Source organism: Ailuropoda melanoleuca, chromosome 15 (assembly GCF_002007445.2).
Source record: "Ailuropoda melanoleuca isolate Jingjing chromosome 15, ASM200744v2, whole genome shotgun sequence".
NCBI lineage: Eukaryota > Metazoa > Chordata > Mammalia > Carnivora > Ursidae > Ailuropoda > Ailuropoda melanoleuca.
In genome coordinates, this window is record NC_048232.1 from 85,630,520 (window position 1) to 85,656,757 (window position 26,238).

The window sequence follows — 26,238 nt, forward strand, 5'->3', positions numbered from 1 at the left end:
GAGCGGGCGCGACCGGGACCCTCTCCAGGCGCCGGGTGACGCCCGCGGCGCGGCGCAGGGGCGCCCGCAAAGTTACTTTGGCCGCCTTTGCTGGGTGCCGGCGCCCCGGCGCCCGGGCCGGGTATCCCCGCCGCCCAGCCCGCCGAGCGGGTGACGCCGGGAGGGGCCTCGGCCGGGGCGCCGGACTCTGACTGGGGCGGAAGGGTCAGCGAAACTTTTCACCGGCTCGCTGGTCTTTGCTGGCTGCTGGCGGAGTTGCTGGTGGAAGAAGCGGACTGGCGGGGCACAAGTGATGATGACGGTTGTAACAATAGCAGCCCCTGGTCGCTGAGAGCCTACTGTGCACAGCGAAGCCCCTGAAGGCACTTGGGGGCAAAGGAGGGGGTACTGATGCTGGTCTAGTGGCCACTTTTGCTAGGCGTTGCTGGAAACTTCATCCTTCCATGCAGCCGTGCAGCCATGCATCCCCACATGCATGCGTGCCTCCATCCATCCGCTCACTCATTCCACAGTATTTATTACTATCTGCTGTGTGTCCAGCCCAGAGGATTCAGTGGCTAACCAGGCAGGTCCCAGCCCTGGCAGGTAATATTTCCATGCTAAGGAGCCGTCCTGTCTCTTGCGTGTTTATTCTGGGACTTGTTACAGCACAGTGAATTCACTCACAGCCTCCCCTGGTCCAGGTGGAGACAGAGGGGTCTCTCTGAGAGCTGATGTGTCCAGGAGTTTGTGGCAGACCATGGCTTGGGGTCCTAGACCCACCATCCTCCATTCCCTCGCATCCCCTCTCCACTCAGGTGGGATGGCCAGAGGCCCCACGCTGGAACTGACACCCAAGTCTGTCCCACTGACCTCTTGGAGATGTGTTTCCCCCAGTGCTGGGTTAGACCTCTCCCAGTTCCCCTCCAGTAGCTTGGTTGCCTCCCCTTCCCACTTCCAAGGCCCCTATTGAACGGCCCAGAGCGGAGCTTGTTAAGTGGCAAACAATTACGAAATTAAACTGGGGAACAAAAGTGGGTGGGCTGCTGGATGTTTGAGCCGGCTGGACAGGACTTGAATGGTGGAGGAGACTTGTTAGTAGGGACCAGCCATGAGGGGAGCTCAGCCAGGCACTACCATCCTCAAAACCCTGGCTGGTCTTTGAAAAAAAAAAAAAAATTAAACCAACTTCCTGAATAATTAGTCATATTGGCTAAAATGCTCTGGGGGATGTCGGCGAGGGCCCCAGCTGATTGCCATAGCCAAGTTGGAAGCCAGGCCTTGGTCCACCGGAGCCAAGGCACCCGGAGACCATTTGGGGAGGGGGTGGTGGATTTGGCTGGGCTGAAGCAGGCTTCTGGCGGTGGAGAGCACACCGGGGCTTGAGAGCCAGCCGGTGGCGATCGGGACGCATTCTGGAGCTGGGCACGGTGTACCCGGTATGTGGTGCGGGAGACATGCATAATAAACTGTTTCGAGAGGCTCGGCTTCCTGCAAATTGGCCTTCCAAGTGGCAGCCCCACAACACTTGTAAAATCTTTTTTCTCAAGACGGGTTTCTGCGAAATGGTTACATCCGTTTGAGTGTTTACTCGGTGGGGGTACATAGGCTGATGGCTAGTCAAAAGGCGGTAATCCAGTCACAGAGGTTTCATCATGTATTCGGAAGTGGTTCAATGTGGGGCTGCCTTTCTATTTATTTCTCCACCCCAGAAATTTTGCAAGACCTGGATTGAGGTATATCCCTTTCACGTTGCTGGGTAGGCTCAGAGTATCATCTGCATGGGGGTGCCATGTCTCTGATGTANTAACCTCCCTTTGTGCACTTTAAAACCCCCCCCCCCCCCCCCACTGAGGCCCTGTGGACTGTGTTGATGGACGGAACAGGTCTGAGTTTGGGTAAAAGAGCCAGGCTTTGGGGTCTTTTGACTAGTGTCTACACGGCGTCAGGAATGCATAGGCCAAAAGATACAATAACCTTTCAAGAAAAGCCTGCTTTTAAAAAATTTCACAGACCACCCTTGAGACTATGAAATCTTCATCCGATGAAAGCAATTTAAGTTCATTTGTTTTCCTTGAACTTGCTGCGTTCCCTGTCAGTGACGGCCCCTCGTGTGCTCACCTAACCCAGGACACATCTTTTTTGCACCGAGGAATTAAGGATGGTAGCAGGATTTCACTCAAGGGTAGCACTCAAGAAGAAAAATCAGCATTCCCAGCCCAGACTATTGGAAAAAAGAACCCACCCCCCCAGCAAAGTGCCCTCCTCTTTTAATCTATCGAAATGATTTTGTTTTTCCAGTTTCAGGCCTGATCATGAACTGATCATGAATAGCGGGGCAGAGGAAAATAATCGGCCAGGGAAAGACTTTTAACAAGTAAATATTATGCACAGAAAAACATGCAATTAGTGGAGGTTAGTTAATGCCTTTCAAGTTGCGGCCGAGCTGCAGTTAAGGGTGGATTTTCTGCGTTATCCCTGAATTGTCTGTCAAAATCTTTAATGTGACAACGTGACATGTCTCTCCCATCGCCCCTCCCTCACTGTGAACAGAAAAAGGGTCTTTTCAAGCATCCCCCCTCCGCATTCTTCTTCTCCCTGCGATCTCTCTGTTCGTCAATTGGTACCTTTGTTTGCCTGCACCTCTGGAGCTGGGGACCCTGGGGGAAGGGGCTCCCCAGATGCAGGAGCCAGGGACTGGCTTCTCGGGTTCACTCTGTGCCCACAGATCACAGTTAATGGCATCTCGGATGGGACAGGCAGCTTGTGGGGTCTCCCTTCTTGCCAAACATCTCACCTTCTGGGTTCAGACATACCAAACGCTTGGGGGGCAGGGAAGAGGGGGTGAAGGGCATGTTTCATGCCGGAAGAGCCATTTAGACTATGCTGGGTCACTCTGAGAGCAGATCCCTGCAGCTGGGGGTCCCGGGTTGTGGATGTCCCCAGGGAAGGAGACCATCAGCTAGCATCCTCTCCAGACTGCCGCTGAGATTCTTTGCCTCGAGTCTGAAGAAGGGAAGGAAATGTTAAGGCAAAAGCAACCCCAAGGGAAAGAAAAAAGAGAGATCCCTTTTTTGGGGGTGGTGTTGGAGGGAAGGTATAAATAGTTCCTTGGTTAATTTGATTCACTGTGGCTCTCCCTGGTGATCTGGCCATTCTGCTGCCAAAACAAATGTTTTACTTTATTTTGACTTTTTTGGGTCCTAATGAGACAAAATTTAGTTCTGTCTTATTTCCATTTAAAGCATCTACGGTGGAGGAGGACAGCCCAACCTCATGAAAAAAAATATCTTAACAAATTGAGATTATATGTTTTAGTTTTGAACTCAGATGCAGACTTGAGATATTCTTTGGTCGTTTCATGCCTTTCCATCAGTCACTCTTTGGGGTTTTCGTGGATGTGAATTTGGGCAGCTTGATGTCACAACCTGGTCACACATGATAAACAGAAGCAGCGACAATGAAAACAAGAAAACTCCCCTCCGGTTGATGGTGATACTCGTTGAGTCCAGAGCCGAGGATGGAGTAGGTCCCTCCCTCCACCACCCAAATCACCCGCACCCGAGAGTTTGCTTCCACTGAATGCCTTCACATTTCCATCCCCTCCTTCCAAGAAGGATTTGAGGCTCGGCATTGGTGCACATCAAAAGACTCTTGGCATGGCCCATGCTAATTTCATCACTTTAAGGAGCAAATGATGCCTACTTCCAATTTCTAACATACCCGTCATTTCCCCTTCATTTCGTGCCTTTGCATTTTCCGACAGTGCCGCAGCCCTGCAAGCCTGCAAAATATATTGCTCCAGCCACCTGAGAAGTGTGAGTACCTTCCCTGCACCCCGTCTTTTCCCCTTCACAACGAAGTGCCTTTGGCATTGTGGCCTTCCAGCCCTTTGGCATTGTGGCCTTGCAGCGTTGGTGGAAAAGGCAAAGATCCCCTCCCCCACCCTAGGCTCCCTGCCCAAAGGGGGCTTGGGGGGGCAGAGAATTGAGTTTTGTGGTTTTTTGTTTTTTGTGTGTTTTTGGTCATTCAGACACATTAGTTAATTGATCATTCTTTGGAGCTTTAATCCTTAGTTGCAAATTCCCGCATGATCACCAAAAACGCACTTAACACTGATCATAAAAAACGGCAAAACCTCGATCTCAGACTTCAGTGTAGAATTTACCGTAGTGCCGATTTGATTATGCTCCAGTGACATCTGTTTAATAGATTTCCATGAGAACTGTAAATCCACATTCACTTTCTTTGCAAATTGTATTTGAACGCTGAGCAGCCCAGACCCTCTTGCTTCCCGCCCTTCCCCAACCATGTGGGTCCCAAACCCCCATGACTGTGGACTGTGACTTGATGTGGACGTGAAAAGGAGATTCAAAATGCTGGGTTTTTACACATTTACCTCTCATCTCCTTTTGTGTGCGAGCGTGTCTGTGTGCGTGTTTGAGACGGATCTGGGAAGCTTCCTATTTCAACTCTGCAGATACGTGAATCTCCAAATGCTTTATTTTGAAAACTAGGACATAGCACTTTGCAGAAGAAAAATCATTCCACTCACTGTTATTTATGTGATTGCTGATCTGCTAGATGGATAGAGAAAGCACCAAGAATTATAATAATTTATGGAGCGGAGCGCTGGTTTACAAACATATTTCCCAGCCCGAGCTCTGTGGGTTTCTTTGCGTCTTGGGCCTCGTTTGGTGCTGTGGGAATGGAGAATATTCAGAATTTGAAGACCAGCGGGGTGAACCGACTGCATTCGTCTCCAAAATTAAAGGAATAAGTGAGCAGCTATTTGTGGCAGACAGGACATGATCCACTAAGCAGCACTCTTCATCATTCTGAAATAAAAGTACATAATTGGAAAATGAAGCGGCCGCCAGCGCTTGGGGGGTGGGCGGCGAGGAATTAGAAAGTGTAATTTAAAATCATGTAGTCATAATTCAAAATGGGCCCAGCTAAAAGGTTTTTAAGTGGTAAATGCTTTAAAGTCACTCGTGGTTGATCCTTTTTCAAGGAATATGTCTAATTTTCACGATATTTGTGCATTCCTTCGTCGGCTTAGCCCATCACTTGTTCGGCGAGGCTGCCGAGTCCAGCGGCAGGCGGGTGCTGTCCGTCCTGGGGACCCACGGCCGATAGCGGGGCCAGGCGCACGTGAGGGCTGGCACTTTCTGGATGCGGTGGATTGGGCTTGATCCCCCCCCCCCGGGCTGTTTGCTCTTTTTCCTTTCCTTTGAGTTTCTCTCTCTCTCTCTCTCTTTTTTTTTTTTTACCCCTTGATGACATTTTTAACTATTGACTGATCAATTGCAGATTTTCAGGCATGAGCAAAACGAGGGAAGACAAAACAATTTAAAAGTGATTTTTGAGTTTGAGAGGAAGCCTGGCTTGTAAAAGAATTAGATTCCCTACCCCCCACCTTGGTGTTTTTCTGTTAAATATTATTTCTCCTGCATTTGGCTTAGGGAGGACCACTTAGGTGTTAGTGTGGCTTCTCTGTGATATTTGGCCATGTTGCAGTAAGTGCTCGACAAACGCCCCAGTGAGCAGTGACTTGCGCTGAGCCGGCTTTCTCTCAGTGCTCTGGGTGATCGGCGGGGACAGTCGCCGGCATGCTGGGCTGACCCATGCAGGTGCCCCCCACTCGCCATTAGAGAAGATGAGGAGTGGGAGAGAGATGCCCTTAGGATCCTGGAGAAAGCTCTCCAGGTGTTGGCCTTTGTCACCATCCCACCTTGGGGAGACTGTTGGGACAGGTGTTTCTCTGGGTTTTCTTCTGCGTCCTAGACAGTCTTGTGTGGTCATTGTCCTCTGAGTTCCCAACCCAGGACCAGCCAGTATTATCCTAGCCTCAGGGTCCTAGGAGCAAACATGCCAATGACGAGAAGAGAAACACGATTGCCTTTTGGGGGTAGTTTCCGTAACATCCTCAGGTTGGCTTTGTTGATGGAGACCTTTACCCTTTATGACATTTCCAACTATTGAAGCGGGGATGCTTTGGAGAGCCAGGGAAGACGCTGGCAATAATGACCGGCAGGGGGCAATGCACCAGGGCTGTCCTGGGCCCACCCTGGCTTTGAGGAGCCTGTGTCAGGTGGAAGGGGCTGCTTCAAGCCTCAGGGCAAAAGAAATCTATCTTTGATCTTCACATCAGCAGCCCCTGGTGGTGCAAATACTTGTGGATTTCCCTCATGTATCTGTTGGACGTATTTGGGCTGCCGGAGTGACCCAAGTGTCTCCTTTGCAAAAAGCCACCTGCTGTTAAGATGCTCCTTGTAAGCCAAGGCCTCTTACAGTCTCTCGTTTCTGGGCCTTTGGCACATGCTGGCTGGGGGCCTTCAGGGCCCAGAGACCCCAATCCCTCTCCCTCATTATAGCAGGCTTCTGGGCTGCTCTTTTGATCTGCCTCGCTGCCCCCTGGGCCCCGAGGCCTTTGCGGGTCAGTTACACAGCTGAGTCCTTTGGCTCGCAGGACAGGGCCCTCCTGGAGTGGGGACAGTGGGTGTTTCGGGGCTGACCGGCAGTGTGCTGGGTGAGGTGGGCGGTGAGGCGCAGGCTGTTGCGGATGTGTCCCATCACAACACCCTGGGCAGCGTGAAATAACTGGGGGGTCACCCAGTAACGGGATGGGAAGGAAGGGGCCAGGAGTCTGGCTTCCAGGTGGGAGAGGAGGGTTCCTTGAGTATCTGCAAATCTCCGCTCGATTCTTGGGAGCTCCTTGCAGAGCTCCTGGGTTTCACCGGAACTTTCTAACCATAGTGGAAAAGACCTTGAGTGAGCACCTACCGTGTGCTGGGCCCTCAGCCAGGTGCTTTCGCAGGTCCCGTGTCCTGGAATCTGCTCAGTGGTTCTGGGAAGGAGGTTTGAGCGTCCGCCTGTTTGCAGAAGAGACACCTGAGCTTTGGGGGCTAAAGCTGCTTTCGGATCCAGGTTGTGAGCTGTGAGTGCCTGTGCAGTCCCTCTCACTCATTCATTTGTTCACCTGTGGTTTTATTCTTTGGCTTCTCATTCAGCTCAGACATGGGGGCTGTGGGTGGAGGCGCCTGGCCCAGCCTGGGGAGGTCGGGGAGACGTCCGGGACATAGGTGTGTGCTCCTGGAGAAGAGCAGGCGTAATGACATATATGAAGGCTCAGAGGCAGGATTGCTGGTGTGCAGGGGGGAAACCCGGAGTGATGAACTTGGCCTGAGGGGTGAGAGGGAGGCTGGGCATCCAGTGTGGTCTCCTGAGCTGATGGAAGGATCTGGGGCTTTAGCCCAGAACAGCAGGATGCTCCCCGCGGACGTTCAGTGAGCGGGAGGGAATGGCTTAGTCAGAAGTGCATTTTAGGACCTTCGTTCTGGGGGCTGGCTTGGCGCTGCTCTTGGCGCTGCGGTAAAAGGCCAGACAGGGTTGTGGGGACAGTCAGCACAGAGCCTGGAGTTGGCCTCTTTCCTACATACATCCTTTCCACACAGCTGGCGCCTAATCACTCCTTACCACTTGGTGCCTCGGCTGATGTCCAGGTTCCTCATGGTATCCGAGGACTAGCAAGTAAATGTCTTGGGGGGAAGACAAAGGGGAAACAGAAAGACAAATCACCTTGTGAGAGAATCCCACCCGAAATTGGAGGCACTATTTCAACAAAAAGTTTTCAACCCAGAAATTTCAAGAATTTTTAATCCATTCAGTTGGGCTGATTGGGCCTTTATGGAGGGGCAGGCACAAGGCTCACTTCTCCTCTGTTACCCTGAGAGGGGCTTCATGAGGCAGTGGAAGCACAGAGAGGTTAAGTGACTTGCCCAGGGTCCCACAGCTAAGCAGCACTGGAGACTGAATTTGAACCCACTGCCTCTGACTTCAACATTTAGGCTGTTCTCCACTGTAAAATCACACCAGTGGTCAAGAACAACAGCCATGAGAAAGAGACCATTTATTTTTTATTTTATTTTTTTGAAGATTATTTATTTATTGACACAGAGAGAGAGAGAGAGAGAAAGATAGCGAGAGAGAGCAGAAGCAGGGGGAGCAACAGGCAGAGGGAGAGAGAGAAGCAGGCTCCCTGCTGAGCAGAACCTTGGGATCATGACCTGAGCTGAAGGCAGACTCTTAACTGACTGAGCCACCCAGGCGCCCCAAGAGAGACCATTTTTTGATGCCTCCCCTGCCCCAGGGCCTTTGCACTTGCTGTTGTGTCTGCCTTGGTTCTCTTTACCCAGGTCTAGGTGTGGCTGGCTCCCTCTCAGCACTCACTTTTGAGGTGACATCCCCCTTTGACCAGGCCTTTCTCGATCCCCCAATTTCAAGTAACAATCCCCCTTTCCCCACTACTCATTATTCCGTTACTCTGTTCTGTCTTCTTCCAGGCACGTATTATTATCTGAAAGTATCTTTTCTATGTACTTGTGCGTTTACTTTTTTGCCCCCCCACCCCTTCCCTTGAGGGCAGTGACCTGTTTGCTTTCTCGCTGCTCTTTCTGGCACCCAGAACAGTGACGGTATGTAGGGCTGTGGTAAATGTTTGTTGAATAAATAAATGCATTAATTAATTAAGTCCACCCTCCTCCTCTTAGTTTCAGTTTCTTCCCACCCACGGGCACAGAGGAGGCACCTGCCGCCCGGCCTTGCTCAAGGTCACTCTGCAGGATGGCGAGTCAGGACAGGAGCCCAGGCGGTCTCCACACAGCGGGGCCCTGCGGGTCCCAGTGGCCCTGTTGCACTGCCTGCATGCTGTGTTGTTTTGTGGACCAGGTGTAAATGCTTCCCAGCTAGAAGCCGTTTGTTTGGGAAACGCTGCTCCCCCTCCGTGGATCGGCTGCGTTCTCTGCACGGCGGCAGACGCGCTGCTGCGGCTCCATAAATATTAAATGGGTATTAAAAGAAGGCTCTGCGTTCCCAGTTTCCCTGATTTCTTCAAGCAGGGCCCATTGCGAACCCCCTTTATGTGAAATGCAGCATCTCACTGCGGAGCGCCTCCCGGGATGCCTTGCCGCCTGCCTTTCCTGGCTGAGTCCCCTGGTGCAGAGCTGTCCTCCAGGCCGAAGGCAGGGCATGTAGGCTCGTGCCCCTTGGGGGCAGGCACCGGTGGAAGCTCTTGAGACCTCCCCTTTCGGAGGGCTGGGCCTGGCCCACCTGCCTCCTTGCAGGGTTGTAAGTTGGGTGAGCGGGAGCGGGACCAGGAGTCTTCAGCCTTCAGCCGAGGCCTCTTGGCACCCACCCTCTGCCAGACCCTGTGCTGGGCACTAGGGAAAGAGACTGGCAGGATGTGTACTCGGTTCCTCCATCCATCCCTGCATCCTTTCATCCCTCCATCCTCTTTTCATCTGTTCATCCATCCATCCATCCATTCACAGATCCCTCCCTCCCTTCCTCCCTCCCTCGAGCCATTCATTCACTAATGCCACATGTATGCAAGTGTCTGCAGTGGCCCTGGAGTGACAGTAATAACGTCGGGATGATCGCTAACGTTTATTGGGCACTTACTATGTGCTGGGTCCCGTGACGAGCAGTTTCCACATTTCCCCTCATTTAATCTCCATAACTGAATGAGGGAGCTGCTATTTTCGCCTGCATTCCGTGGAGGAGGAGACAGAGCCTCCTGGAGGTGAAGCCACTTGCTCAGGGCTGCAGAGCTGGGCCAGGGGAGGGGGGTGGTGTGTATGGCTGGAGCTGCCCTGGTGGGGGGTGGAGTGAGTGAGTCCCAGCCTCTGCCTCCAGGAGACGTCTGGCTCCTCCCAGTGCCCTGGAATGAGGACCGAGATCAACGACTCTCTGACTCTCCCAGGAAAGGCTGGCTTTGCCGAGGGGTAAAGGGCCAGTCAGCTTTTGCCTGCTGGAGAGGAAGGCAAAGGGGTCCAGGGGCCCTGCCGTCGGGCCGCCTGCAGCGTGAGCTTGGTGGCACGTGCCCTCTGTGCTGTGCCTCCCGAGTCTTCGCGTCTCTGAGGTGCGCCTCTTTCTTCTGTAGGATGGGAGGGTAGGGATGCCCATCTCATAGGTCGGCGGCGAGCCTTGCAGAAGAAGACCCCTTCGAAGCGTTGGATGGGGCAGCTCCAAACAGGCACAGCACCCTGTAGCTGAGGGGCTCTGGGCGCTGGAGCCCGCTGGGCACAGAACGGCATGGCTGCAGTGAGGTTAGGACAGGCCGTGCAGGGCCTCGAGATGCCGGTCCTCATCCAAGGGGCCAGGCAAGCCGGGACAGGGATTTCTGGCAGGGGTGTGTTCCGGTCTGCTGGCATTTAGGAACATTCGGGTTCTCCAGGGCTCCTGGAGCTGCCCTTTTGCTCACAGTCGGCACCCTGTTCCGCAGATGCCCCGGTATCTGGGCCAGCAGCTGCTCACAGCAGGCCCTCGATTCGCAGGTGTTACATTGGACTGAAGAGCGATCATAATAGGAGCATGGAGTCTTAGCTGGGTACTTGGTACCCACCGGGCGGTGTGCTCAGGACCCCCATTCATTTAACTTGCACAGCTGCCCTGGGCGGTGGTGTTACTGTTACCAAACCGATTTTCCGGAAGAGGAAGCTGAGGCTCAGAGAGGTTAGGACATTGGCCTAAGGCCGCACAGTGAGTCAGTGCAATGCTGGGGCTCAAACCCGGGTCCAAATCTGGACCTTTGGAGGTCTCGGCCTCAGGGTTTGCAGCCCCCAGGCCTCTCCCAGGGTTACAGAGTGGCACAGGCCAGCTCCCACAGAGATTTTGAGTCCCGAGGCCAGAACACCACCCCTCCCGGGCACCTCAGAGGCCTGCCAGGCGGGCTCTGTTGGGAGGGCGGAATCACAGCGAAACAATTAGCAGGACAAAGAACAGGAGCAAGTGTATCCTGGGGGAAAGCAGATTTTTTTTCTTGTCTTCCCAAGTGGAGAAGAGGGAGGGATATGTGTTGTGAATCAGGATGCGTTTTAATTTTTTGGCGGGGGTGGGGGAGGAGGAGGGTACTGCTGTTTAATACATCTTGCATGGGCACGATTGTTGAGATTTTTAAAAAATTAATAATCTACTTCTCCTTTGCACGTAATTAAAATGTTCTCCAGTCTCTAATTTTTGTCATTTTTCTAATCTAATTTGTTTTCTGACGACGTCGATTCTTCTTCCGTGTGCAAAGCAGAGGGGATTTTTCTTCGTTTAACGTGACTGGGATATGACTGACCAAGAATAGTTTAAATTATGTTATTTTCTCCTTGGTTAAATGCAGTGCAAATGAAATCGGAGGGTCTTAATGACCAAAAATTGAAACAAAACACAACAAAACATCTTCAAGGCCTTATCTATTTACACAGTTAAAAAAAAAATAATTACGGGAACGCACGAGAAAGCTAGCTGGTCTTAGAAAGAAGGGTTGGCCCTGGTGGGAAGCGTGTGAGCCTGTCGGGGTAGGATGGAAACTGAGCTGGGGGCCCGCGTCGGAATCAGTCAGACGGATGTTAAAATCCAGTCCCTGCAAATGCAGACGGCACTTTCCGAGGGAAGACAAGGCAAAGAGAATGATGGCATTTGCAGGCTGAAGTTATGTGTGGATTGGATTTGGGAAGGTTTTTTTGTTTTTTTTTTTTAAGCAGATCCTTCCCCGCCACCCGCCCCCCCCAGGGCCACCCCCTGAGCTGAGTTGGTGGATGGCAATCTGTCTGGGAAAATCCCTTCTCCAGGCGCTGCTCGAAGATATCTTTAGGCGACATTGATGTTGAGGAAGGAATTTGCGCCCGTGCTCTCCACCTGCTCGGGCTTGCAGGGGTGTGGGTGTGGTGCGTTGTGGGGGTCTGTGGGGAGGGGGCGGGTGGCAGGGGAATCCTCCCTATTCCCCCATTCCGATAAGTGAAACTTACCTTACCTGTTTCCAGAATACCAGCCCTTGTCCTGCCCCATCTCCCGGTCACCCCGTGGGCTCTGCAGGATTTTGTGGAAGAAAAAAAAATGTCTTAAGTATTTAAACATGTCGGACCACGCATGCATCTGTTGCCGGCGTTGTGGGTTTTTTTTTCTTTTTCCTTTTTTTTTTTTTTTTTGCTCCCCTCCCTTCTCCTTTTCTTTTTACCAAAGTATATTCATCAAACTGCTGAGTTGGAAAGATCTGTAATGAGTTTTTGAGCTGTATGACTGTGTTTTTTTTCTCTCCCCCCTTCGTCTTTCTAAATCTTCATCTGACATTAAATAAAGCAAATCCCAAACAGATTAACTGTCGTACGGTTCTGCTCCGTCTCCTCAGTCTGTTCCCAGGTCTGGCTCAGGGCCGGGCAGCGGTGGCGGCGGTGGCGGCGGCGGCGGCGGGAGATGCCCGGGCGGCCCGCAGAGGTCCATGTGGCGCGCTAGGTGGGATCCCGGTGTCCTGAAGGCAGAGGCCCTGGCCCTCCTGCCCTGCGGCCTGGGCATGGCGTTCTCCCAGTCCCACGTGATGGCCGCTCGGAGGCACCAGCACGGCCGGCTCATCATCGAAGTGGACGAGTACAGCTCCAACCCCACCCAGGCCTTTACCTTCTACAACATCAACCAAGGCCGCTTCCAGCCCCCACACGTGCAGATGTAAGTGGGCAGCTCTGGGTGGGACCGGCGGCCTGGGGTGGGCTCACCGACGCGGGGTGCCTCCGGGCCTCTGGGCCCAACACGGCTGCTGCTACCTGTTGGCCGACACGATTCCGGAGGCTCCGTGTTGGGAGGGAGGTGTGAGACGTCGCTGGGATGGCCTGGGGGCCGGTTCTGGCTCCGAGTCCTATTTCAGTTGGCCAGGAGATGTTTCACAAATACTAACAATGAGGTGACAGCACATAAAAACCCAGACTTCTGGCTCTGCTTTACGAAACGAAACCACAAGGCCTGGCAACTGCCGGCCCACGAGACCTCACGGCGATGGCTGGGGCGGGTGGGGGGTGGGGCCTGAGTGCCAAGTGCCCCCTCTTGGTATTTGGGATGGTGACTCCTGGTCTAATTCATGTTCCTCTTTGTACAGCTGGGGAGACTGAGGCCCAGAGAGGGAAGGGCCTTGCTCCAGGCTCCAGGCAGGTTGGGACCCTAGTTTTGGGCTGGCTGTCTTCCCTGACCTCTACCCCTCTCTTATGTCCAGACCCCTTTTGCTTCTATAGAGAAAGCAGAGATGCTTTCCTAAAGGACTGGGGAGTCCTGCCGCCTGCCCCTTGGGGTTGATGGAGAATTCCGGGGATGTTCCAGCAGGAAGGCCGAGGCAAGGGCCTCGGAAGTGGCTGAACTCCCCGCTCTGCCCCAGGCAGCTCCTTGCATTCCTAGAAAGCCTTCCTCCTCCTTTATCCTCGACATCTTCCAGCGTGTGACCACCATCTCCAGGGAGCAGTGGGGGGCCTGGTGGCTGTTCCTTTGGGGAGACTGGAGAATCCGGCTCGTGGATCACCTTGGAGAAGGAGGCCAGGGGTTTCCAATTCCAGGCCAGGAGGTTGGGGGCAGGTGGGTCGCTGTCTCTGGTTCCCGCATGGCTCCCTCAGGAGCCGTCCTCTGTTGTGATGCGTGAGTGCAGAGAGATTCCTCATGGGAGGAAGGGCTCTGGGAGGCAGTCAGGCACCAGGCCTGGGGGGGGCTCCAGCGCTGGGAATACCCCCTTCCCTCCGTGGTCGCTTGGGTAAATGCTCATTTCTGTGGGGACTGATGCCTGGTGTTGTCGGAAGCTGCCTACTTTATTTTTTGGTACACTTCTACTTGGGGAGCTAACCGCCTCCTATTTCCATTTTGGGGGCCAGATTGGTAGATTGGGTCCGGACGGAAGGCCCAGGCTCTCAGCGCTCCATTTCTTAGTGGCAGGGACCTTGAAGCCTGGTAGGGCTGCTGCAGGGCGGGAGGCTTTCTCCAGGCCAGCTTTTCTCTTTTGTCCATGCGGTTGGTCCTTCGGGGCTGGACGTGACCATGCCTGGGGTCCCCGGATGCTGGGCTGGACTCCTGCCCCAGCGGGAATGGGCAAGAGCACCTGGGTGGCAGGCAGAGCAGGTGGGGTTCATGCGACCTGTGCCTCTGTGCACCCCCACTTAGAAGGGTCCCGGACGCTGGAGATAATACCGTGTAGCACCATGCAGAGCTGTCGCTTACAGGGGCCCGCAGACACCCAGGCAGGCCCCAGCTCCAGGACAGAGCTGGGGGAACAGGAGGTCAGAGGGGGAGGAGGGCCAGGGAGCGGAGGAAGGACCCTGTGGAGAAGATGAGTTCTAGGTTGAGACCCAGAGGAGGATGAATGGGGACGGCAGGCTGGGAGGGCTGGGGCGAGGGGGTGTATGAGGACGGCCCAGCCGGGCAGAGGGTTTCCCGGGCAGGCCCCTGCTGGCTGGGCTGAGTCCTGACGAAGTGCAGTGAGTGACCACCGGAGGGAGGGCTGATCTCTCCCATTTAACCCGCGAGCTGCTGTGGATTCGGGATGTTTCTGAGCAGCTGCCTAGCATGCTGGTTGGAGATGCGTGCTCTGAGCTAGCCTGCCTGGGTCCGAACCCTGGCTCTGCCACTGACCTGTGGGGTGGCTCTTGGTGCCTCGGCTTCCCTGTCTATACAATGCTGAGGATTAGGTAGGTAAATCCACATGGCGGGGGGGCAGGTAGTAAATGAACAGTCTTGTTAGTGCGCAGTGGACTGGGCTAGGTGCTTGGAGCACGGCAGCGGTCAGAGCCCTGCCCGTGCAGGCCTTCCCGTGGGGTGGCAGACGGTCGGCACACGTGTCACCCCAGTGTGTAATAGCATACGGTACCGCAGTTATGGAGAGCATGCTTCCTGGCCTTCCGGTGGTCCCCCAGCTAGAGCAGACAGCACATTCAGCACGGCCTGCCCCACGCCCCTCTCTCCCGTCCTCCTCCGCGTGGCCGCCCCCCGTGGCAGGGGTTCCAGGCTGCCATCAGCAGTGGGGCTCAGGGGTTTGGGCAGTGAGTGCCTCGGGAAGAGCGTGCACTGAGCCCTGGTTCTGGGCTCCTTGTCCAGTGCTCCCTCATTGCCTGCTCAGGCCAGCCCGGCTCTGAAACGCAACTTTGCATAAAGCCGGGTGAAGCCAGGGCCAGGCAGGGACTTGGGGGGGCTGCTGCCTCCCACCCCCCCTTTCAGACTGCAGGCCCCCAGCACGAGGGAAGCGTGCGGGCTGCTGGCGGCAGCTGTGCAGGTTTCCATGGCGAGTCTCCATCGAGGCAGAGACAGAGAGGATGGATGCCGCTTCCCGACACGTGATTGATCACCGCCCTGGGCTTTGTCTCCGGGGTGAGGGAGTGAGGGGGCCGTATTTAATAAATCCACAATTTATATTTAATAACAACAGTGACAACCCAAACATGGCCTCCGATTGAGCCGTGTGATTTATGTGGTTGCCCCCAGAGACCCCGGTGGTGATGAGGCTGCATTTGCCCGAGTGATGAATCCCTGGATCTGGGCCTCTGGGCCCTGAGACCCTGAGGGCCTAGAACCCTGTGGTGGCCTGGAGAGAGCCCCTCCAGGCACTAGCCCTTCTGCCCTGGGGGGCCGGTGGATGTGTGGCCCGGTGGCTGGTTGGAAGCCTGCATGGACAGGTTTATCCGAGTGCCCTCCTGAGAGGTGCCTTGGGGGCTGGCGTCAGGCATAGTGACTCTTCTCACTGGCCTTTAAAGGGAATCTTGTTGATGGAGACTCGACTCATCCCATTTAAAGACCCTGCAAGCACTGCTTGGAGAATGCCGCCGAGTGGCAAGAGCATGGCTGTGTGCCCGGCCCGGGGATGGCCCTGTGTGCCAAGCCCCCGGACCTCCCCGCCGTGCCCGGTCAGCACGCTCGTCCCTGCTCCGATGTGCTGAGGCTGCAGGGGGGACCCTATGGTCCCAGTCTGGTCATGCACTGAGAGGCCCCCAGGAGACAGTGGGGGTCAGCCTGGAGCCCAAGGAGGGCAGAGGGGCAAGGCAGGAGGAGAGGGTGAGCCTGGAACATTCCGTGCCTCCTTCTGCCTCAGGTCCCTGCCCGTGCTGTCACTTATGTCTTCCCCACGCTTTGCCCTGCTAATGCGGACTCATTCTTCAGATCTCACCCAGCTGTCACTTCTTTGGGAAGGCTCTCTGATGGCTCCCCAAACTAGGTCTCCCCTTCCCTCAAAGCCAGCCCCAGCTCTAAGGTCTCCCCCTGCCACCAGCATGGGCTGGTTCCTGGAGCCTAGACAGCTGACAGATGGGAAGAAGAAAGAAAAGGAAGTGAGAATAAGGCAGGGAATAGGGCCCCGGAAGAGTGGGGGAGATCAAGGAGGGCTTCCTGGGGGCAGTGGCAAAACCCCTGGGCTTGAAGGACCAGCCAAAGCAAAGGCTTAGAGGTGGGAAGGGAGGGCAGGCCTGGGACTCAGGAGGGCAGCATGGTGGGGGTCACTACCAAATGAGGGCCTTGTGAAAAGAGCACTGGGCATTTGTGTGACACTGAGTTAACCAGTCACTGCCCCTCCTCTGGGTCTCAGTTTCCCCACTGTAGAATGAGGGGAGGGGATTGGCAGGCTCTCCCATTCGGAAACACCCTGGCTGATGCTCGGTCATATGTCTGGACGTATAGTTGGAACCTCACTGAAGGGAGGAGTCCTCCACCCCCCAGGGCCCCCGTCCTTCAGAGCTCCCCATTTCCCCAGAAATAGAGATGATGGAGGGGACGGCCTCTCCTTCTGATGTCCTTGGGAGTGTCTGCACTTCCAGGGAGCCAGCAGCTCATGGGAGAGGGAGCCCTGAGAAGGGGTCCAGGGCCCAGGAAGTGGCTGCAGGGGGCAGTCACATCCAGCCTTTGAGCCTTGAAGGTCCTTGAGGTTTCACACCTTCTCCCAGAGTAACTGGACTGTCCCCAACTTACGCTGGCCTGGAGGGTGGGAGGGTCCAGGGCACAGCGAGGAGGTGGTGCAGTTGGGGTGCTGGCCCAGGTCTGGACGCCGGAGGTCATGTTCTCTATTCTGCACCCTTCCTGCCGACATGATCCCTGTGGGAATATCCCTTGTTAGGCGGGGGAGAGGTGGCGACAGGTTTTAGGTCTCAGAGAGAGACCTGCAGCTGTCACTTTGTCTCTGGCCCCTGCAGAATGTCACTGGAAAATAACCACTTTACTTTGTTTTCTCTTGTCACAGAAGGTGTTGAGGTTAGATGCCCAAATTCCTGTTGTGAAGACCCAGGTTCAAATCTACTCTTTAACTTGCTAGCCAGGGCCTTGGATACGGGACTAACGTTTCCAACCTCAGTAACTTCCCGGGGTTGCTGAGACTCAGGTGTTAGCCAGCGTTTGGCATTACAGGTGTCAGAAACCCAAGGTAAATTGTCTTAAGGATAAAAGACAGTTTACTGGCTTGCCTAGTTAGTGAGAAAGTCCATGTTTGGTTCCCGCTTCAGGTATAGCTGGATCTAGGGGTCAAATTATGCTGTCAAGCTCTCCCACCTTCTGGTATGCTCCCTCTCTTTCTCTTTCTCCATATCTCAGCTCTTCTTGTTCTTTTCCTCACTTCTGAATCTTCAGTCTGGGTTTCTGGGAGCTCCATGAGGTGACCTCGGTGGGTATCCTGTCCACAAGTATATCCCTTGTGCCTAGCAGATGCCTGGAATTGGGAGGCACTCAATAAGCATTTGTCCACAGATTGACTGAATGAAATGAGCTGGGCCTGGAAATACTCGCCTGGTGTGAGTTCTGGAACCAAAACCCAGCTTCAAATTGCAGCTCTACCGACCTCCATGGCTGAGATCCTGGGCAAGCGTTTTCTGAGCCGCAGTGTCCTCGTCTGTAAAATGGGCAGACCCATAGTACCCTGCCCGCGTGGTCATGGTGAGCGCGAGGCCAGTGAGTGCATGCCACGCGCTTAGCAGATGACCAGCTTTCGACCTGGGAGGAGCGTCAAGCCCCCATCTCTTTACTGTTTGTTGTTATTTCGAGGTTGAGCATTTGCTACAAGCCACATAGCTGGAGGATGGTGCAGGGAAGTAAGAGTCTTTATTTCTTCTCTGGGGATTGTTACGTTTGCATCCTCACTGAGCTCAGTAGCCTCAGGGTGGAGGGAAATAAGTGCGCAGTTAATTAAAGAGCCCGGGCTCCAGCAGCGGGCCAGTCCGCCTGTAGCCCTCAGAACTCGCGCTGCTTGTGGCTGGCTGGTGGCGGGCGGGGCTGAGGCCTGCTCGGGCTCCTTGCTAAGGGGTTCACGGGAGGAGAGCTTGCTGGGACCAGAGGTGGCTCTGGAAGTGGCATCTCGCTCCCTGCCTCTTCCTTCTTTGTCTCTCTTGTGTCTTTGACTTGGTCTCCATCACCTTGTGTCGTGCCCACAACCTCAGGACGTGTAGGGGGAATGAATGAATGAATGAACGAATCTGATTGGCTCACTCATGTTCCTGCGCCAGGACGAGAGCCCAGTAACGATCAGCTGCCCTTGGTCCAGTCAGCTGTATTGGGACAGCGGGATGTACAGGGGATCCACAGGCCTGCCACCTGCCAGACTGTCTGTCGGAGGGTTGGGTGAGGCGGGGAGGAGGGAAGGGACTCAGAGGACAGAGGGGTGGGAGGGGAGATTTTAGCTTCTAGACCAGCTCAGGTCCTTCCTCCTCCTGGAAGCTTCTAGGGAGCCCCTTGCTGGGTTTGGACCTTCTCTGACCCCCAGCTTCTCACTTGCCCCATCAAAGCTGGTGGCCTTACTGTCGCTGCCTGGCCAAGTCTGTCTCTGCCATCAGTCTGGGGTCTCTTGGCCTGGGATCAGGCCTGGTTCATCCCTGTGGCCCCAGCATTGAGCTCAGGGTGGGCGCACCGTGGGTGGGCAGAATGTGCTGGGCTGAATGGATGAGTGGATGGATGGATGGATGGATGAATGATTGGATGCAGAAGGGAGAGAAAGAGCCCCCCAGTGCCTTCTTGCTGGTTGCCATCAAACTCAGGGAATCTTCCTCTTCTCTCTGGTCACACCCTGCTCGGACCTGCCGGGGGTCTAACTCGGCTTGACCAACCCCCTTGAGGGCCAAGCATGCTCCCTCCCGTCCCGGCACCATGAGGCCATGCAGAGAGGCTGGCTTGGCACCCCCGACTGCGGTGGATAGAGCGTGCTGATGCTCCCTGCACATTAGCATGCTGAACCCACGTCTCTCGTAAGGTGTTAATTAAATTTCTTCGAAGTATATTGTCTGAAAAAAAAAGGATAATTAGAAAGATGTCTTTAAAAGTATTTATGTAACTGATATGGTACCGCTTTTGGTTTGCCGCATAATTAGATTTAAACACAACTCCTCGAGCGGCATACTCATTTGGAGAGAGCTGCTCGTTGAAATGTCATTGCGTTGTTTTTAAGAGTTTTGAGCCTGGCAAAATCATTCAGCTGAGGAGGCTGAACGTGGCGGGGCGAACACCGAACTGGGAGCACGGAGCTGGGTTCGTGTCCCATAATCTCCCTTTATTCCCTGGGACGCCCGGGGCCACTCGCTCAGTGTCGTTGTCTGCGGAACCACAGGGCTATGATGGGCTTCCTGGAACAAGAAGTTACATTCCTGCAGCTCTTTTAATTTTCTGATAATTTTTGAGTATTGGGGTAGCTCTGTTTTACGGGCAGCAAAGCAGGGCCAAGTTGAAGGTCACACATTAGTGGTCCATGGCAGAGCTGGGGTTCGAAGCCTGGCCCTCTTGATTCCAGAATCCCTTTCCTACACACCCCTGGAAAGCCCTTGTTTTTGTTTTGTTTGCTTTGTTTTTAAAGATTTTATTTATTTGAGAGAGAGAGAGGGAGAGAGAGAGAGCACGAGCCGGGGAAGGGCGGAGGGAGAGGGTCAGGCAGACTGCCTGCTGAGGCTTGATTCCAGGATCCTGAGGTCACAGCCTGAGCTGAAGTCAGGCTCTTAACCGCCTGAGCCACCCAGGCGCCCCTGGAAAGCCCTTGTTTTAAAAACGATGGGACCATCTCAGATTTTAGAAAAACTGCCTTGGTTTCACGAGCTCTGAAATCCCCGCTTTCCCATGCTGCTCTCCCTGAATGCTGTGTGTGCTCCGCGGTGCGCCGGGGGAAGACAGCTCTTTCACCAGGACCAGAGACCGTGGCCCTGTGTTTTTGATGGGGCTGATGGCGCACCTGAGGAGGCGAAACTGGTTTTTAGGAGGTGAAAAACCTTATTCTTCTTATTCTAAAGCCCAGATCTACGTACAGTGCATGAACACATATACAGCTATTTGTGGTGGTAAAGTCTCATGGGAGGGGAGCGCGTAGGGAAAAAACGTCTACCAAGGCCCCGCAGGGGGTGATGGGAGAGAGGGTTAGCAAAGCCAAACAGCGGGTTAGTGGTCACAATCACACTGTGCTCACTGGTGCTCCCCGCTCGTTTCCTCCATGGACCCTCCGAGAGCCCCGTGTTACAGAAGGGAAACTGAGGCCCAGGGGAACACACATTTTTCGGACCCCCAAGGGCCCATTGGGAAGGCCGGGCGCACCGTCCGTGTTCAGGGCGGATGTGGTCTGAGTGGACAGCTTCGGCCACGGGCTGAACACGGGCCACCTGCAGTGTCTTCTCTCCCCGCAGGGTGGACCCCGTGCCTCATGATGCCCCCAAGCCGCCCGGCTACACCCGCTTCGTCTGTGTGTCTGACACCCACTCGAGGACAGACCCCATCCAGATGCCCTACGGCGACGTGCTCATCCACGCCGGGGACTTCACGGAGCTGGGGCTCCCGAGCGAGGTCAAGAAGTTCAACGAGTGGCTTGGTAGGTGCTGGGCAGGAGGTGGCCTTGCTCTGCTCCCTGGGGAAGCCCTCCCTGACCTCCCACTCCCTGTCACAACTTGACGTCTCCTACCCCAGCACTTGGCTCTGCCGTGACTTGTTTGTGCGATTCTTTTGGCCTGGGAGATGCCCTCCCAAAGGGATTTTGCCCAGGTCTGTTTATGTCCACTTGCGTGTCCAGCCCCCGGTGCCTGGTACTGGTGGGTGTTCAATAAATAATGGGTGAGTGAATGAATGAATGAATGAATGGGCGAATGAATGAACACCTCTCTGGGAATGGCGACGTTGGGGCAGGCACTCAGCTGCGTGTGCCACCCACCGCCCTTGTGACAGCTTCCCCAGTGAGGGGGGAAGCTGGGGACCCGCGCAGGCTCCTCCCAGGGGCAGCCGTTGGAATGCGCAGTGGAGCGCTGTCCCACGCAGGGGGCAATGGTGGGCGACGATTTCTAAGCGTACCCCCAGGGATTTGTCTTCAGCAAACAAAAAAGACATACTATGGAGCGCCCCTGGGAAAAGTTGCTTGCTTGGGATCCAGAGAAACCTCGGAGGGGGTTATCTCTGCCGTGGTCTGGGGGACAGATGGAGGGCCCCTGGGCGGCCTAGCTACAAGCGTCCAGTCTTGGAGGCGTGGGCGCAGAGCCGGCCCACCTCCGGGCCCAGCCCCGCTCCCTGGGCTGCCAGCCGGTCCCTCCCGCTGCGTCGTTGGCTGGGAGCTTCCTGAGCAGAGGGCCAGGAGCGACGCGGGGAGGCTGCAGTGAGCGAGAGGCCCGGCTCTGCCAGTCGAGACAAATATTTACAAGCAAGGCCTTCCCCTCTGCTTGGCAGGCTTAGAGCTTTAAATATTGGTTTTTCGAATGGGAAATTCTGATCAAGTGCCCTGTTTGGGCCGGACCATGGTAAGGCCGGGGTGGGAGAGAGCTCCTGCAGTGCGCGTCGGCCGCAGGCTTCTACACGTCCCGGGCTGCCTCCTGGCCCTGGCTGCCCCCAGGAGGGGGTCCTCCCTGGCTTCTCATCCCCTTTACTGTGGGTCTCCAAAGATGTGAGGCTGCACTTGGCTGAGCCAAGAGTCTATGTCCGAGGCAGATGCCGGGCTCCCACCGTGGGCCTGACGGTGTGTCACTTGATAATGCTTATGTCCACTTGCGGGAATGAGTGAATGAATGCATGAATGGGCGAATGAATGAAAGGCTCTGGGAATGGTGATGCCGGGGCAGGCACCCAGCTGTGTGTACCGGCATGCATGACTTTTGGGAACTAGGTGAAATGGGGGACAGGTGCTGTTTTCATCCTAATTACACAGTAGAGGGTGTCAGCCCGAGGTTCTCACGCCGAGGTTCTCCAGGGTGGGGACAGTTTCCGACGAGCCCCCGGCCCACGACGAGGTCCCATCCCTGTGGAGTGGATGAATGAACCAAACAGGTGGGCCATGTGCTGCTGGTGCAGGGAAAGGGGGCTCTTTCAGGCTGAGGGGACAGCGGAGGCCAGGCGTGCTGGCGGACACTTGAGAGGAGCCGCTGTGTGCTGTGGCCCGTGTGAGGGGCTTTGGGACTTTGAGGGTGAGGGTCCTGGAAGAGAGGGCTGGGTCACCACGACTCTGAACCTCAGGACCACTGGGAGCACAGGGGGCCAGCGCGGTGAGGTGGGCATTTTAGAAAGATCGTTCTCCCTGCCTCTTCACAGAAGTCAGAACCACCATGGGGATTCGGGGGTCTTCCTGATTTGCACCTGGAGCTGCATTATTGATTTGCCTGGGTTGTCGTTGGGGTGTGGGAGTGTGGGGTGGGGTGGGGTCCGGGGGCTTCAGACCCGAGAACGCGGAGCCCCTCTCCTGCTTGACTGAGTGGTGAGGAATCTGCACATGAGCAAACATTTACATCAGAGCAGCTTCTAGAAGTCCATTTGCAGCTGGCTGTTCAGGAACCTGTTTGTGGTACAAAAGCAAAACTCCTCCCCGTGGGCTGGCAGTTCAGGTCGCCGGGATGTGGCGGTCATGGCTGAGAGTGCACTGCCCACGGTGCACTCATCGGGTCCGTGTAGGCACGTGAATCTGGACATGTGACATCTTTAGACAGCTCGTGTTTAATGAGTGATAGTGTGTGCCAGGCACTCATCTAAGCCCTTGGCGTGTGGGATCAAGTCATTTAATCCTCCTGACAACAGAATGGGGCGGGAGTTGTTGTCATCCCCATTTTGCAGAGGAGAAAACTGAGGCCCAGAGACGTGAAGTGAGTCGCCCAAGGCCACATAGATAGTAAGGGGCAGAGCTAGGATTCCAAGCCAGGCAGCTGGACTCGGGAGCCGAGCTCTTGCTCAGCCGTGTCTCCTTTCTTGTTCTTATGGTGAAATCTCTCTGATTCAACGTAAAGGTGTGGGCTTTGCTATTTGGGGCCAGATGTCCTGGGTCTGCTTCCTGCCCCTCTGATTACAGAAGCCGCGTGACCTCTCTGAGCTTCGGTGGCCTCATTTCAGAGGCGGGTGGTCATTCTCTCCTTGCCCTGCCCCCCCCTTTGGAGGTGGGCTGTTTTCGGGCTCCATTACGATGAAGGAATTGACCGAGTTTTGTAAACTGTGAAGGGCCGTGTACATGGTCTGTTGCCCCCATGAGCTGGCATTTGCCAGATCAGGCCTCGCCTTGGGGTAGAGGTGGGGGTCATGGGTGGGTCCTGCAGGAGGGGGGACATGTGATCATGAGGTCATGAGGTTGAGCAGCAAGGAGAAGTGGTAGAACGGCTTGTGGGCAGAAGTGTGTGGAGTTTCTGAGACATGTTGATGGATGATCTCGGCTGTGTCTGCAGTTCACACACACACACACACCCGGAGAAAAGACTGGAAGGAAGTACCCATTCAGCCATTCATTGTCTCACTGAGAACCCACCACGTGCCACGTGTGTCGCAGGCATGGGGGTGACAGTGAGGCGGGAGGAACAGGGCACGCTCGCGTTCTGGTGATGGGGACACAGTGCGTCCGGGGAGGTGGGCTCGTGTTCACGTAGGCCTGTGGGCCAGGGTCAAGGGTTTGGGGTCGATTCTAAGTGCGATGGGGATTTTGGGGAGGCTCGTGTAGGGGAGTGACCATTAAAACGGTGTTCAAAGGCCTGGAGGGCAAAGTTAGAGTGGAAGCAAGAAGGCCAGCGAGGGCAAAGTCTCTGGAATGTTCCGGAACTGATGTTTGAGTAGGGGGATCATGGGAGATTTTCTTCTTTATGGTTTTCTCTCTCCTCCACCTTGATTTTCTGTAGGGAGCATGTGTTACTTTGGTGGTGTCCTATAAAGACAACAGTAAACTCTTAGTGTGTTTTTTTTTTTTTTTTAAGATTTTATTTATTTATTTGACAGAGAGAGACAGCCAGCAAGAGAGGGAACGCAAGCAGGGGGAGGGGGAGAGGAAGAAGCAGGCTCCCAGCAGAGCAGGGAGACCAATGCAGGGCTCGATCCCAGGACCATGGGATCACACCCTCAGCCGAAGGCAGATGCTTAACGACTGAGCCACCCAGGCGCCCCCAAAATCTTAGTGTTTTTAAAGAAATCTTGGCCTCTTCACTATCTGGTGCAGAGTGTGTCCCAGGTTGGGGGTGAGGGCAGCACTGGCATCAGGTCAGTCCTGGTGTCATCCAGCCACTCAGGAGGTCACCTGGAGCCCTTCCCTAGGCCAGCAGGGCCCCACCTGCCTCTCAGCCCCGTTGGCCCAGGCTCTTCTCCTTGGATAAGAAAGTCATGGATTTGAAATTCACAGCCAGCGTTTTCCCCATTCATTGATGTCATGGAAAGCATTTAAAAGCATATTCCAGGGGCCACCTCCAGACAGCTAAGAGGAGATTTAAGAAATTAATAAGGGCCTTCTTTATAAGTCAACACTAGGCACCTAACTGGGGGGTGTGTGTGTGTGGCTAAATTCAAGCTGACTCTAATTTGCTGGCAGGTGCATTGCTCTGGGCTTGGCCGTGAGTGGTGACCACGTTTTGCCCATTTACAGGGCTCTGTCTGGGTCTGAGTTCGTTGGAGGGGTGGGGTTGGGGGGGTTAGGGTTCTCCTGAGAAGACCATCAATATCTTTCCTGTTGGCCATTAATAACCCAAATATATTAATGAAATAGAAATGCCAGCTTGATTTGTAAATGTTCCAGTGAATAGCTAAAAAATTGCTAAGGACAGGTTTTTCAGCTATTAGGAATGAAAGGAATAGCAAAACTTGCTGAAAATGGAAGAGAATGTGCTAGAAGGTCCTTGCTCCTCCACAGCTAATGACCTCAGTGTCACCCGAGCCACACTGGCCGACTGCAATCCTTGTTCCCCACCCTGAGCCTTAGCTCATGCTCTCCCCCCAGTGGGGAACGTTCCTCCTCCATCCTGTGGAGTCCTGCCCACCCTCCAGGGTTGCTGTCTGCGAAGCCTGACCCACCCTGTTGGGCAGCACTGGTCTCTCTTCCTTCTGTGTACTCAGAGCTCCCCATTCAGGCCCTCTTGGCAGGGACTTATCTATGCCTTCATGCCTCATCCCCCACCTAGACTGTCAGCCCCGGCAGGGCCTGGACAGAGGCTGTGGGCTCAGGGTGGCCTGGAGTGAGTGGCACACTGTGCCCCCAGCAGGCCGTGCACAACCAGCTGTAAGAGGGGGAACAGCACTAAGAGGGGGCTCTGAGGAGGGGCTGTGAGGAGGGCAGGCTGTTCCAACATGGAACTTGGGGTGGATCTGAGAAGACCCAGCGTTGGAGGCTGAGTTGGAGTTTTCACGATGAGTCCAGGAGCTGAGGGCCGCAGGGATCTGGACCCCAGCAAGGGGGCGAGATATTCTAGGTGGGCGTGTGGGGTCCCCGTTGGTGACCGGAGCTGCTGAGGGCAGGAGGAGATGCTGAGCCCCAGCAGCACCCACTTCCAGGGTACCACTGACCCGAGGCCTCGACACCACGCACATCTGATCCCAGGCGAGAACACCAGGCTGCTGGCTCTGAGTGACGGCCACGCCAAGAACTGTGAGTGGATGAGCTGATTTGCAAAGCACCACCAGGCTTTGTGACCTCTTTGACCAGCAGGTGCTAGGCTGGCCTCCTCAGTCCCCGCCAGGAGAAGCCAGCAGCCTCTGTACCCCCACGCCCACCCCCAGCTCCCGTGGCCTCAGATCCTTGCACCGGCCCAGGAGTGACAGCCCGGAGGCCACTGGTGGCTTGTCCTCACCTCTTCTTTCCTCTCCTTGCTTCTCCACTGCCCCGTCTAACTGGGGTTCTCCTTCTGCAGTTCCCACACCACCGCCCTCTCGGCACTGCCCCATGTCCACCCCGCTTTGTTCCTTGTTTTGCTCCTGCCCACTGAAGGCAGCTTCTCCTGGGGGGCCAGCCTTGGGCCTCCCAGCCACCTTCTTTCCAGATGACAATCACGGGGGCCCCCAGCATTTGCTCCAGCCCTGACCTGCAGACCCCCCCCGCCATAGTCAGCTTTCTCTTTGAGATCCAGCTGATGTTTTGTTCACTCTCCCCAGAAGACACTTCCTCCTGGCTGGCCACCACGATTTCAGGCTCCTTCTGTCCCAAACCTGTGACCCATTCGCACTGGCTACGCAGTGAGACCCCCCGGCCCCCATCCCCAGCTCTTGTGCCCTCCCCCTTCCCTTGGAGGCCGGTGCCAGCTGTCACTGACTGTTACTGTCACC

The 26,238-nt window shown here is 55.1% G+C and overlaps 1 protein-coding gene across 2 annotated transcripts in view; it reads left to right on the top strand.

The window, feature by feature from the left end:
- MPPED1 (metallophosphoesterase domain containing 1) overlaps positions 1-26,238 on the top strand; it is an 81,484-nt gene that overhangs the window by 1,290 nt on the left and 53,956 nt on the right. The window contains exons 1-3 of one of the 2 annotated variants that reach the window (XM_019803927.2): positions 1,835-3,797; positions 12,158-12,471; positions 20,397-20,578. In XM_019803927.2, the coding sequence (XP_019659486.1) occupies positions 12,248-12,471; positions 20,397-20,578 (406 nt within the window). In that variant the 5' untranslated portion in view covers positions 1,835-3,797; positions 12,158-12,247. Of the gene's footprint in view, positions 1-1,834; positions 3,798-12,157; positions 12,472-20,396; positions 20,579-26,238 lie in introns of those variants that run through there. The other variant, XM_034643958.1, reaches the window with a different exon arrangement.